Genomic DNA, 15980 nt, shown 5'->3' with positions numbered 1-15980 from the left:
TATGCTTAATATAACCAAGTACATATATAATTTTTTCAAACTCGTCACTTATATGAAATAAATTATCGTATCGTATAAATTTTATTTAATTTAGATTAATTACGTTTGAATTATCTGGTTGAAATCTGTCATAACAGTTATACGTGATGTTACATGAATCTAATTAGTTAAAATTAGTGAACTCAAAATTATATTCATAAGATTAGTTTATCATTATATTCAAATTGGGGTTTCAATTTAAGTGTGTCACTCAAAATATTTTCAGTGATTATTGAACATAGTATTTACCCTTTAAATGCAAACCGTTATATCATAAGACAATTCGGTGTTTTAAAATGATATAATATATATTTAGATTATTGGTAGTTAAAAAAAATGTTCTTAACTTTGAACGTTACTTAATTATAAAATAAGCTGAGATGGCATCTGGCTCTAGTCTACTAACTCGCAATGAAATGCGATAAAATAAGCTATGAAACCTTTCCTTCAAAAGGGGAGGATTTAGCCAAGCATTGAGATGTTTACAGACTGTTCGTTACATATTTAAAAGTATTATTATATTTTATATAATATTATATATATCAGTAACAGTAACAGCCTGTTAATGTCCCACTGCTGGGCTAAGGCCTCCTCACCCTTTTTGAGGAGAAGGTTTGGAGCTTATTCCACCACGCTGTCATCCTTTCTGTTGAATTTACTAAAAATATATGTGTATATATGTATAAAAATTATATGTGTATATATGTCATATTTATAATATGTTTTGTTAACTGCATTAAATAAATAATCCCAGTTATACTCGGCGGCAATGAATACTGGAATGCTTGTAGCTTTTGCTGTATATTGAAATCGATACCCACTGTTTTTTCAAGGGATAAAGCTTTCACTTGAAAGTGAAGTTTCATTTTGAAAATCTGACCTATTTTTTAGATTTAAAGGAATAGTAAATTTTTCCTTCAGTCTGAAAATATTCAGCGGAAAAACTTGGAATGATTTTTCGTTTTATCGACGTAGCGAAATGTAATCCATAAAAATTCTGCTGATACTCCAATTGTTATAAACTTTCAAACCCCATTTTGTAAATTTTGAGTCGACTGCCTTTCTAATATAAAGTAATTTAAATAAAATAAATAACAAGAATAACATTATTAAACTCAATTAGCAGTTCTTCTTAGAAAAACATGATATATTGGAAAGTCGGTCTGTAGTCATAAAACTATTGTATTGTATAGAAATCAACTTTAATCTAAATAATCATTTCATCATCCTCAAGAATTTTTTAAAAAAGGTTAATTGGAAATAAATGTTCCAAAATCAAGTTCTTCAAAATACATTTTGGTTAATTACTATATTATTAAACTTCAATCTAGTAGCTACTCGTATCACTATTAACATATTTCAATTAAACAAGTGAGTATAATGTGTGCTCTCTAAATTAATCAATATTAATTAGTTAATATAGATTGATGAAATTGGAATAATTGATTTATTAGTATATATATTTTAAATGATAATCTAGCATAATAAGTTATTCAAATATATAATCTATGTAGAGCAATTCATTTCATTTAAAAGTAAATTGATGATAATTTAATTTATTTATAAACTTCAGTGGCGGTATGCGCTTTGTTGAATCCTAATTAGCCATTTAATGATAAATATAATATATTGTATATATATTTAATGATTTCAATACTTAATTGATACTATGTCTATGACATTAATATTAACTGATCGGTTAATAATAATTAAAATCATAACTATATCTTTTTCAAAAAATTTCATACAAACTTTACTCCTTATTAAGCGTTGATTGAAATATTTTTTATAAATAAATTGAAATTTTAAGTCGCCGTAATTTTTGTAGAGCTTTGTTTGATTCTTTTATAAAAAGATTATTTATTAAAAAAAACTCTAAAAATCTTATCAAATCTTTACTTATCCAATATCAGCTAAAAGCTAAAAATAGTAGAAGAGTATGTAATCAAATTTTTAATCCAGATGTAGAGAGCTCAGTTGAAAAAACAAAACTTACTTAATCAACGAACAGAAAACGAGAAAGTTACAAACAAACATAAGGTTAAATGAATAAAAAAAATGTACACAAACTTGAACAAAAACAACTTCGAAACACAAGGGAGCGTAGTCGCCGTACAGGATAATCACGATAAAAAGAGACATAGCAATAAACTGGACCCGCTTTTATCCTGTTATCAACACGAGAACTTTGAAGGGACGAACACAGCGATGATTCAAGTTCGATCGAACCATAAAAAAGTGGATCAACTTGAATTAAAATTTTATTGTTCCAACGCCGTCTTGTCAACGAACCTTTGGATCTTGATTGTTGTTATGCAAATCTGAGGTTTAAGTGACTTCTTGTTGGTGTAAAATTTATATTAATATTAATGAATGTGTCACCCAAAAGCGGACAACTGACGAGTCAATCTTATTTTGGGTTTAAATTGAATCCAATTAGATAGCTTATAATAATTATCATACATAAAAATCACACGTTTCAGTTCTTAAAATAGGTGATAATTTTCTTTTGTATGAAAACTTAAAAAAGGTTATAAGAATTTACGAACATTTTTTTTTCGTGGTCATTTTATTAAATCAAAAAATTATTCTTAAGTCATTAGCCGAACTGGGCAAGTAGCATTTTAACTGGTTACTTTTTTTTGTTAATCTGTAACTTATTAACTAGTTATTAATACTTGATGTAAATATTTTATATTTCTTTAGTATGTCAAAAACATAAGGTCCTCCAGACCTATTTCAGCCATGGCGGCCAACCTCAAGAGAGATTAGCCAACTGCGCTGGACATTATAGTGCACAAGTGTGTGTGCAATCACAGGTGCACTCTCTATTCCTTAACTCTAATAATTCGATGGGACAGCAACCCGACATGTCCTGAAAGAGTTCAGATCAAGGGCTTTACGTGTTTTCCGAGGCACGGGAGTGAACGTACTACCAAACTCCAGGCTCCGGGTTGCTATTGAGAATTTTTGACGGAAAAACCCAATAACTTAACAAAAACATAACTTAGACATCAACGTTATAATATAATTAAAAAATTGCCGTTTTTCCTAAAACATAATAATGTAAGATATTCCCGGTATCCAAGCGACAAAGATAAAATCCACGGCTCACGTGAGGATCGCGATAACACACGTTAAAACTTCCAAAGGCTTTATCCCAACATCGACACGAAATTCCAAGGCAACGGTAATTCCTTAACAACCTTGGGTATTTTATGGTGTTGCGTAAACGTTTTGATTGAAGCTAATTTTGGTTAGGGGATTGCACATGTGTTTTATTTTGGAGGGCTTTTAAACAATGCTTAAGAATGTTTTGAGTTTAACCATTTTGAACTTGAAAATTACTTAATTTACTAAATTCCTCTTTTAATTTTATGAGAAAGTAAATCAATAATTGTAATTTTAATTATTTTTTATTATAAGATCTCTTTAGCCGTGGATTCGCTCGCGTCATATTTCAGAATTGCTAAATACCGATTTCCATGACTCATTTTTTCAAAAATGAAAGACTTCCATACAAACTTTCATCTCCTTTATCACCTTAAATTTTCAAAATTCCTTTCTTAGTGCTAACCTACTGTATTACAGGAACCCGTATGCAAATTTTCATGGTGCTAGCCCCAGTAGCTTGGGCTGCACTTTGATATGTGAGTCAGTCAGTCAATTATTCTTTTAAATATATAAATATATTATTAAAAACAATCCATTGCTTATTTGTTAAGTCAAGAAGAATGTCAAATATAAAATAAATGTTTTGTTATTTCTATATAGAATATTTATAATTTATTTGATTACTAGTTAAAATGTCAAGTTAGTAAAATATTTCATTAAATAAAATAAAAAATCACCTTTTAATAACACGAATAGAAACCATAATTGAGGCAGATAATAATCAAATTACATTAATTAACGAGTTTTTTTTTGTTCGCTTGTAAGGTTCCTCGTAACCACGACAATACAAAAAACTTACTATAATCCAGGATGTGTACATTTAGGACTCGATAAGAAATATACTTGGACATTATTTATTGCTTAAAGTAGAGCGTACTACAGTGGGCTACGTAGACTAGCATATTGCATTGATTAAATTCGCAATTTATACAACAAAATTTGAAAATATCTACTCATGACTTCACATATAAAATTATCGTTGTAGTCGAACGCATACGAAAAATATTGTGTGGGACTGGCAGGAACGAAGTAGAACTTTGCGATATTTTTCAACTAAAATGTGTTTTAAAATGTAGATTTTTATTGATTATATTATTGTATTTTTGCATACCAAAAAGCGCAGTCCTATTCAACTCTCTCTAATTTGTATATTTTATGTTATTTTTTATTATTTTATCAATTCCAAAATGTTAAGTAACGGTATAAATAAATAAATTTAATTTAACATTTTTAGGAAAATAATAATATATTAAATTTTAAATAAAAGAGCGAATAAAATCAACTTCACTAGATTTATTTTTTAATAATTACACAGAACCGTCTTTTTATAATTCCAGTTATGCAACCGCAACCTTTTCTTTTCGTGGAACGTTTCAAAACGACCTTCGTCTAATATTTCCCAATAACTATAAGAAAATAAATTTCTTGTTTTAGACAGTAAAAAAATAAAATGATTGAAACAATAACTTTGAACAAAGATTCAATATTTGACTTTCGAAACACTCGGAATCAAAAACCAAAAAAAAAACCAAAAAGATAGTTTCCTTTAAAATGTCAAATATTTGCATGGATCTAAGAAAATTATTATATTGTCTATTATAATATAACATAAATCTACAAGATAAAATTTTTTTTCGTATAAAAATAATTAAAATAACAATAATTGATTTACTTTTTCATAAAATTAAAAGAGGAATGTAAATTAGTCATTTTACAAGATTATAATAAATTTAAATATACCACCCGTTCCACACATATGGCTCTACCATAAAGAACCGGAAAAAAAACACCTCAGTTTTTACTCTCTTTTGATATTAATTATCTATTATAAACTTCATACAATCTATATCCTTCATAGAAATAAACAAATACTAACAACAGGATGTCTTGTTTTAAATAACGATGATAAATGCCTGATTGATTTCAGCCACGGTGGCCGATATCATGTGTCCAATTACTGTGCAGTACATTTTATAGTGCAAAAATAGTATCAACTCTCCAACTCCGAGCTGCTAGTGAGAAAATCTTAGATTAGGCTTGTTCCCAAGATGTGCAGGTTTATAAGTTTTCCACTATTTCAATGAGTAATAGAGATAGAATAATTTATAAATTAACATTCCGTTAAAAAAATCAGCTAACAAACTTAAAACTATCTTTTGAACTGAATTTCAGAATTATTCGTATATGAACCGTTAACATTTTTTTTAAATATTATGTTTGACTAATTCATTTCAAGAAAATGTATCGTATTGAAGAAAAGAAACAAAATATGCTTTAATTATTTCATCGAATAGACCTTTATGAACAATAGGGTTAAACATTATCATTAAACCTGTTTGACATTAATTACCTAATAAAGCATTACCACAAATTTATGGCTTATTAAATTATACAATTAAAACCATTGTTGTTAAGCTTATGATTGTATTTGCACTTTAACTGTAAATACGTAAAATGTAGCTATATTTTTTTATGGAAAGGAAAATAAATTTCACATACTTAAATCATCGTCGATGTCCATAAATCAAGAAGAAATTACATAAAATGTTGGAAATCGTAAATCATAATATATGATGCCTCTTTGACTTACTTTACCATTGCCAAGTATTCCAATTTCAAATTAAAGCAAATATTTGTAACGTTGCCAAAGATGAAAACTTTTAGTATGAATATATTTTTCTTGTATGTACTTCATAAATATTCTAATATCATGTTTATGCTGGCACCTGCAACGTCATACCGCTAACTGCCAACTAGCAATCTTGAATGAGGTCAATGCTTAAGCAATTTTAACTTTGGTCTTTTCCATAATGGATATTTTATTTAGATTTGCTTCTAAGTATTCCATATTATTAAAAGACGAATACGTTTTTTTGTTTTATTAGTTTACATTAAAGGACTTAAATGTGTTAATGTGTATAAAGCAAAATTGCTAATATTAGGTCCTTACATACGATATTAGCGTTTTGTCGTAATGACCACTTTGATCTGAAATATCTCCTCTTTGGTTAAGAATTCTAAATTCAAATTTATAAATTCATTTAGCTGGTACATTTTAGTTTTGAAAACAGTCATTCATTTGTTTTTTTCTCATTATTTTTTTCTTTGGCGTCGCTTATTACCGCACAATAGAAAACATGAAACAATAATAATAATAAATAATAAATATCCTGGGACATTTTTTACACACGGCCATCTGATCCCGAATTAAGCTTGTACAAAGCTTGTGCTATGGAAACCAGACAACTGATATACTACATATACAACTTTTCTTTTATAAATACATTCTTATATAGATAATTACACCCAGACTCAGGATAAACAGACATGTTCATGCACACAAATGTCTGTCCTGGGTGGAAATCGAACCCACAACCTACGGCGTGAAAGGCAAGTATCTACCAACCACGCCAACCGGCTCGTCAAATATATTTACGTGTACGAGATCTATCGTGGCACCAGCGCTACAGTAACAACTCGAAGGATTAAGTATGTGTACGGCGCTGGTGTCGCAAAAGAAAACACGGTACGTTTTTGGTTTCAACGTTTTCGTTCTGGAAATTTCGACCTTCAGAACCAACCCCGAGGACGGCCGGAGACCAAAGTGAAAATGAAGAATTAAAGGCTATTGTGGAAACGGATCCATCACAAAGCACTTCAGAGATAGCTGCAGGCTTCGGGATTAGTAATAAAGATAAAACTGTATTAATTCACTTTAAGCAAATCGGGAAAGTAAAAAAACATGAACGATGGATACCTCATGAATTGAGTGAATTGAACTTGCAAACACACGGAGACTGATGTGTTACTTTGCTCAACCGACACAATAATGAAGGGATTTTAAATCGAATCATTACTTGTGATGAAAAATGGATACTGTACGATAATCGGTAGCGCCCGTCGCAATGGTTGAACCCTGGAGACCCTGGAGGCCAAATCCTGCTAAACGAAAATTGACTCAGAAAAAGTTACTTGTGAGTGTCTGGTGGACTAGCGCCGGTGTCGTTCACTATTGCTTTCTAAAATCTGGCCAAATGATTACGGCAGATATCTATTGTCAGCAACTGCAAACCATGAATGAAGAACTGGCTGCTGAACAATCGAGATTGGTCAATCGTTCTAGGCCACTGCTGTTTCATGACAACGCAAGACCACACACTGCACAACAAACAACCACTAAGTTAGATGAGCTACAATTGGAATCTATGCGACATCCACCGTACTCCCCGCATCTTGCTACAACAGATTACCATTTTTTTCGGAATTTGGACAACTTCTTACACGGAAAAAAATCAACTCGATGCGGCAGTCCAAACCGCCTTTAAAGAGTTTATAAAAGATTCTCGCCCCCTGGTTTTTAGTTTTTTAGTAAAGTTTTTTTAAATTATTAAAATTGATTATGATCATCCGAATATAACACTAGTTACGTAATCATTTCTTAGTTCACCTTCCGAAGATATAATATCAATTTTATTTAACAGTAACATCCTGTTAATGTCCCACTGCTGGGCTAAGGCCTCCTCTCCCTTTTTGAGGAGAAGGTTTAGAGCTTATTCCACCACGCCGCTCCAATGCGGATTGGTGGAATACACATGTGGCATACTTTCAATGAAATTAGACACATGCAGGTTTCCTCACGATGTTTTCCTTCACCGTCAAGCACGAGATGAATTATAAACACAAATTAAGCACATGAAAATTCAGTGGTGCTTGCCCGGGTTTGAACCCACGATCATCGGTTAAGATTCACGCATTCTAACCACTAGGCCATCTCGACTTCTCGATTTAAGCATTGCATGAAATAATTTCTATCAGAAGGTACAAATTTTCCTGATTTGATCGAGACATTAAGAGAAGGTTTTTCATATGGTATAATGACAAATTTTATTCAACCATTATTTTAATTTTATTTCATTTTATCATATCCAGGTGACAAAAAAACTATTATGAAAAACATGTGTGATATTTTTACCTGCATTAAATTATAACAAACTTCTTAAATAGAAATTGTTTCGGTGAAATTTTCTAGAAATTTTCGGTGAAAAAAATTTCAATGTTTTTCTTTATTTTTTTCAATATAAAATTGCTTTCGAAATAACGGAAGAAACTCTCTCGACATTAATCGTAAAACTTTCCCGCTGATTTCATGAGGATAAAGATTTAAATTTACGCGTCGGTCGGTGGGTCGACTATCATGATAGGAACCGTCTGCTCTTTTCAAGGAAACTTTATTCCAAAATTTGTATCATACAATTGTTTCATTTGCATTAAAATTAAAAATTCATAATCCTTACGATTTTCATCGTAAGTTAGAAAAAAATATGTTTGTATTTTTGTTAAATAATAATAAACACCTAATTAAAATATAAAAGGAATAACAGTAATTTTAATGTTTATAAAACATATAAACTTTAAAAAAGAAAAAGAAATTTATCACCTGAGGATTCAACCTGGGACCTTGAGATATCGCCTATATATAAAGCAGAACCAGACCACTAGAAGAAGAGCCAGTCTTATATCAATCAACCTTTGAATTAAAACTTGGCAAAATATAGATTAAGCACGATATAATATACTGTATTGTTGGTGTTGTATAGTGTTTTTCTAGGGAAGCACGTTCCCATAATTATGTTTGTGACACGTGCGCTCGTGATCCCCTTTTCATTGTGTCCGATAATGAAGGTGCCTCTATAAAAGGCCATACCTATCTCAAGGGGCACTTCCGTTACGTATAGCGTTGACGACGTATACATATGGAAATATAAATTGGGTCATAGTGATCTCGCCAATTTAATGTTAGCAAAAAACTTGGTTTAATTTATTTTAAATTATTGTTCAAATATTTTAAACTCAATTGAACCATTGTACAACTTCTTGATTTGTATTTTCTTATTTGTTGTGTATGTTATTTATATTTTTTATGATATTATTTGGTCTATGGAAAAAAAACAGGAAATAAACTTAATGCAACTTAGAATATTATTTTCATCATCATCATAAGCCAATCGCAATCCACAGCTGGGCATACGCCTCTCCCAAGGTGCGCTAAAACTTGCATCGCCTTCTGCTTAAATGAGGAATCTCTTCAGAAGATGAAAATAATAGCTTTTTTATTAAAAATGTGTCTTTCGATTTTATAGAAAAGTGGTAGCTCTTCATATAAGTTTAATATATAACAACTATGATCAATCTTTTTTCTGATTTTCAAATTAAAATTCCACTAATAAACAAAAATTAAAAAATCACAGAACAAATACAGAGTAAATTAATTCGAAAAATTACTGAATATTTTGAAAAAGAGAAAAAATAACCTACGTAAGGAAGGCATAATATGCATAATGTGCGAAACAATTCAAAGGCGGTTATTTATATACGCTTATGAGAAAAACGAATACAAGTCAGTTTACTTCAGAAACACTGAAGCGTTATATAAAGTAGATAGATTTTCGAGTAAATAAATAGAGGAGCTTTTTTTCTGTACGTCTCATCCAAGTTGCCATTGTAATGTTTTTCGGTGTAAAACCTGGAACTCACATGCATAAACATACTCAGAATCTTAAGGTCCAAATAGTATCTTTTATTTATTTTAATTCCATTTATGATAACTATTGGTATGATATATATTTTAGTATTGAGTTCTTGAATATAAAACAATCGAATTAAAAACCTATTATTTCGAATATCATATTATTCTCCTCCTCGTTTCGACTTCCTTATGTTTACGTATCGTGACCTCCTGAATGGTGTACTGTGTCTGGACTTATCCTTACCATTTGTGAGATCTGTTGAGTGGAGTACTAATCTTATGATATTATAATATAATACCAAATATGTACTGGTAATACAGTATGGTAGTTACAGTGGGTACAGTCCCAGGGTCAACTTCCTCATCCGATAAACATTTATGAGCACTACTCGGTATATTTTCCGGGCGAGGGTATGCCATATGGATCTATCCGTCGCACCGAAGACGGATGTATTAAGTTTAGTATAAGGGATATTAAAATATACAAAAAATGCATATATAAATGCTAGTTTATGTTGACCTCTATTATTGTCGTTATTACCTCGAGGTGAATCTTCTCACATGACAAATATTTATGCGTCATATTGGTGTTTGTTATATTTAACTAATCATATTCTAATAACTTCTTACATTTTTAAGCAAAATTTTATTTATTTAAGTAAAATATACGATTTTCAAGCAAGTTATCCCTTTTTACATATATTTAATTTTTCTAGTATTATTTGGCTCATTCCAAGTCTCTTAAACATCAAAGTATAAGCATATCATAATGGCAGATTTGGCAAATATTATACCAAATTGTCTTACATCTTCCTAAATAAAAGATTATAAGACGAGCTATGTGAGAAAAAAGGAAATTTCGAAACAAAAGGAGGAAGGCTTTTTCACGTGAAATTTTCTTCATAACAGCTCCTGTAAAATTACCTATTTAGCCCCAAGTAATAAAGCCGGTGTCGGTTTTCAGAATTTATAATTAATTAAAAGTAATAGATAAAAATCGATTTTCTAAATTAGTATGTAAGCATATATATTAGTCGAGTCTGAATTTATTAGATATATACAAGTGAGCTAACTTGAAGCGAGAAAACATTAAATATTTTTCATCTTTGTAACAAGGATTATATCGATGAGTGGGTACTACAAACACTGCTGTTATTATAGTACCGAACAGTACGATTTGCGCTTATTATAGTGTAGTATTTAAGAAAGAAAATAAGAAGCTCGATGTAAAGCGATTTATTACTCAGCCACGAATGAAATATCAAAAACACAATTTGAAATAATTATTATCTAAAAAACAATATATTTTTAATTAAATACCCCGCTACAAATACTGTATACATATATTACTGAAATTACACATTTTAAGTCCCATAATAGTTAGTGCATTGACGGTTTAAGAAATGGGTTACATTTCTAACACAGGCGTTTTCTCTAGAAATATCTTACAATCGAGTGGCACGTTTAATCTCTCTTATTTACTAATATATATATATATATATACAATAATATATATATATAACGTTAACATCAAACATTCCAAATACATACATATATGTAAGTCGGATGACAGTACAATAAAGTACGAGGCCGTGAGTGGGTAGCGAGATAATGGACTATTCAATGGCTACTAGTTTTTGCGAGTCCTAACTCAGTCGGTTAGTTTTGACAAGTCCTATACATATATTTGTAGTAGTGATGTGTAATACATTACACGAGTGTGTTGAAACTAAGAGCTTGATACATTAAATGTATAGCAAAGATGTTAAAAAATAATTATTTATTTATATTTTTTAAATAAACGTAATATATAGTACAAATAAATCCTACTGTATATTGAAATTCAACCCTACGGGTTGAATTTTAGTTGTAGTAATATCACTATATATGTTGACGACAACTACAGCATCCACGAATAGCAATTGTTTGTTGGTGAATGTATATATCATTGGTTATATCTCGGAATAAAATATTTATTTTATTCACACAAGGCTGCGAAGTGGAATTAGTGGTATAAAAAAATAAGTTTCATCATTTAAAAAAATATTACAACGAAAAAGTTATGATAAAAACTTATAACTAATATTTAAATAACATTACCCACACACATAATAGTTAAATAAGTAGCCATCCAATCCGTTTTAATCTTTCCAAATTTGTCAAAATTTTCTTTGAGAAATATTAAATTCATTATTAAGTTCAAACATCTTGACCATGACAACGATGATACGTTTTATGAAAATTATATATATATATATATATATATATTGGTTACTTATATTATTTTAGACTATAAGGAAAGTTAAAACTGTTTTCATGTAGGTATACTAAAACCAGACAGAGGGAGAGAATCTTTATTTTGCAGAAACGTCGTGTTTCGAACGGAAAAATTCATTTCACTGCACGCATTTACGCGGAACGCACGAAATAATAAACGAGAGGCAGATGTTCATTCTGCTAGATGATAAGTATCAGCGTTGCGGGAGACCGTTATGAAAGCATCCAATGATTACCAAGATCCTCTGAATACTGGTATTAGACCTTTTGTGTCGATTCGACGAAAACTTTCTCATTTTCTCAGCCACGTTCGAATGTCTTTGTTTATTCACAATTTAGCGATATTTGAGGATACGAAGATTTGATTTTTGTACGACCGTACATTCTTGTAACGATTTGACAATATTTGGACGTCCTCAGCCAAGTAATGTTATCATATCTTCTAAGCTTGAGATTTCAGCTATTCGAAATATTTCTGCTTTGTTTTGATACTATAGTTATTTTATGTCTGGTGATTTTTTTTTTTTTGGTAACTTAAGTATATTGTTATAATCGAAATTTATCACGAGTGAAAAATGATTATTTAAAAATATATGTTACCTATAATTATCAATAATCATGAAGATTTAATTTTCATGAACGTGTTACATTCGTAATCTGAATTTAATTGTACATCTTCGTAATTAATGTAATATTTAATAATTACCTTAATTACATTAGTGATACACGTATACGTCGTTGTAATTTATCAAAATTAATTCATCCTATAATTGAAGAAAGTGTTATCTGATCGTAACATCAATATGTATCTAAAGACCGCTTATTATTTAGATATTTAATTTTTGTAGCAATTTGACATGTCGTTAATATAGTGACTAGCTTTTAAGTTATAGATCTCGAGAATCTGGTTTCAAACGAGTCTGACCTTGAATAAAAGTGTTTTTCTGCCAAGAAATTCTGATTAGCGGACAGAAGTTTACTTAACTTTTTTTTTTAAAAAAAGATATAAAATAGAAAATGAGTAACAATAGTAAAGCACAAACGAACACATCGCTAAAACTTACTTAAAAAAGTATCGTGTGGTAAAAAGAACTAGTACTAAGTCTAAAAGCGTAGCTATTATATATTTCGCTTTTGGAAAGGTTAGTAAAAAGTTCATTGTTTCAATACAAAGTCATCTGTTTAAAAATGCGAATCGCGTTTTGGAATCACATTGCGAGTTCCTTTGGCTTGGAATTTTCTGTTGTTCTCTCTAGAAAATAAGCCGTAATTACCGGCTCTTGGCAGAAGCAAAACGCTTACAAATTATTCTTTCACCTGAATTAACTTTACCTCTAGCTCAAGTTAATGGTTGAGCGGCTTAATAAATTAAATTATTTTATATATGCCTGCGTGGTTAGTGTACCGGTTAATTTAATTATATTTATAATTATTTTTCACGAATCATGGTATTATTTTTAATATAAATTAGGGCTTATGAAAAATTTACGTTTCATATTTATTTTTGTAATACAGTGTTGTTTGTATTTTAAAACTAAATTTTCCCTTATTTCACTCCAAATATACACATATTCATAAAACAAATTCCATACTTATAATCTAGGCCAACATCAGTAACACACAATGAAAAAAAGGAAAACATTCTTGCATATCAAAAATAAATCCTTCATTTGTTTTGCAGAGCTGCCCTCTAAGCCGGTGATCTTTGACGAGTTTGGCAAAGAAATAACGGGCATCGCCGGCCCTTACAACGAGGGGGGAGACTTTAAACTTATTTGCTCCGTGAATGGGGGTAAGTGCAATATTTCGGTTTGAAAACCTTATTCCTGCTCAAACATGCTCCTTTGTCTATATAAAGGGATCGAACGAAGTGAATAAATGATGAGTTTAGTAGGTATTACTTTTTCGAACGAGTAATATGTCAATCAATTTGATGTAAGGTTTGTTTATTTTCCTTTTTTTGTTAACATTTGATCTGAAATACATTCGTTTGTTTGGTATTCGAATTGAATAAATTGAAGCTTTTGTTTATACCTTTGAAAAAAGTAAATAGTATTTCGACTTTTTAATTTTGGTTATAAGGATTAATATTAATAAGGTCATTATTGTCTATGTCAAACTATTGACATTTATCGATTTTATAACGTAGTGCACTTTCCGGTTATTTGTTCTTGGATTAGATATTGTAATTTCATTTTAATTACTGTTTAATATTTCTTTTTTCATAACTTATTACACAAATACTGATATTCAGCTGAGATGGTCAGCCATTAGTTAGACCACGATTTAGCCAAAGATTGCGGCTTGAAACCTAAGCGAGCATACTGAATATTCATATGGTTCATTGGTGTTTGAAATTTACCTCGTGCTGATAAGCTCTGAGCTATCTCTTCAAAAGGTGACGAGGCCTTAGCCTAAAAGTAGTATTTATAGCTGTATATTACTTTGCCTGCTAGTAGGAATACATGTATAATGCGTAATTGAGTGAGTGAATCTATTTATTAGTTTTCCTATCATGAAATAATATGTATTTCATTAATATGAGATTAAGAATGTTATTACAAAGGATATAACAATTTTCTCCTATTATAGCTAGCATCACATTATCAGTGTAAGGAATAGATAATACCTTCTACCGTACCAATCTACATACCAATAGAGATTAAATGTATGTGTTCATACGCTGAATGTTGAACATAGGTCTGTGGGCGATTTTTTTGTTCCCTATGATTATTATTACGTGTTGGATAAAATTTGTCTTGATATTATAATTTGTATTTAATATATCATACAAAATGAAAATAATTTATTTATAGACATAATCGTAACTGAATACACATGGAGATATCTTTTTTAAGCAAATAATCTTACGTAATATAACGCAAATATTTGTGAAAATTCCCGAATAGGAATTTTAAAAATAAAATTATAAAACTGAAACTAAATGATATATCAAACTTTATTCAATATAAAAACATTACACACATATTGATAGTAAGAACTACCATATGCTACTCAACATTAATATTATTTATATTACAACAGGTAATCCAACACCAAGAGTGCAATGGTTGCAAGGGGACACGGTACTTACAACGTTAGCAGCGGGTGAATTACATCCGTCAGGAAGCAGCAGGTCATTGACCCTGGTCGTATCTAACGCTACGAGGGCACACTTATCCTCAGTGTACATGTGTACAGCGGATAATACCCTTCTATCTCCACCTCAACGAGCCTCAGTCAAGATTGACTTATATTGTGAGTTTTGTACACGCTTTATTTAGGAGTATACTTATCAATTATTATTTTTTCAATTACGTTTAATTTGATAAAGATTATTGCAATTTTTAATAGAATTTAAAAAAGGTGGTTCTATTCAATCGATGGATTTTTGTTATGTTTGCTCTCTTTCATTTTATAAACCAACTTGGAAAATTCATTTCTCTTTAAAACTATTTACTTGTAGATCTCATTTTTATCAAAATCTGTTCTGACAATGGAATCCATGTGAAATTTCAGAAGCGCCTCACATAAATTCTAATAATACTACATCATTTATTTTTTAAAACGACGATGCATAAGTTATTAATCATAATATTTATGGTATAGGTGTTTACTTGTAAAATCATAATTGAATAAACTGTATTTTGTTTTCAAGTTGAATTAACCGTACTTACTAGAATTTTATGAAAATACTGATTATAGAGGACATTATCAACGAACAGAGGATGCAATTTCCGGTATTAAATGTATCTTTTATGCTGACCCAGGGCATAAGCTTTCAACATTTCGATTTTCAATAGATTATATTCAGTGGTTTCTGTGATATACATATATGCCAGATCAAACAAGGTTTCCTATAGTAGAAGGCATCTAGTACTATAGAAAAATTCTAGCAATCATTTTGAATTAAATTAAAGTGGTAAAAATATATTGAAGTTAGCGGAATTTATTGAGCCTGTAA

General features: G+C 30.1%; 1 protein-coding gene across 3 annotated transcripts in view; it reads left to right on the top strand.

Annotated features, from left to right (window-relative positions):
* The window catches only part of LOC126781659 (hemicentin-1-like), a 372002-nt gene that overhangs the window by 321550 nt on the left and 34472 nt on the right, over positions 1 to 15980 (top strand). For all 3 annotated transcript variants that reach the window (XM_050506615.1, XM_050506614.1, XM_050506613.1), the window contains exons 5-6: positions 13698 to 13808; positions 15062 to 15274. In XM_050506615.1, coding sequence (XP_050362572.1) covers positions 13698 to 13808; positions 15062 to 15274 — 324 coding nt within the window. The remainder of the gene's footprint in view (positions 1 to 13697; positions 13809 to 15061; positions 15275 to 15980) is intronic.

The sequence above is a fragment of the Nymphalis io genome, chromosome 4, assembly GCF_905147045.1.
Source record: "Nymphalis io chromosome 4, ilAglIoxx1.1, whole genome shotgun sequence".
Taxonomy (NCBI): Eukaryota; Metazoa; Arthropoda; class Insecta; order Lepidoptera; family Nymphalidae; genus Nymphalis; species Nymphalis io.
Note: the sequence above shows the minus strand (reverse complement) of the source record. Positions and strands in the feature narration are given on the sequence as shown.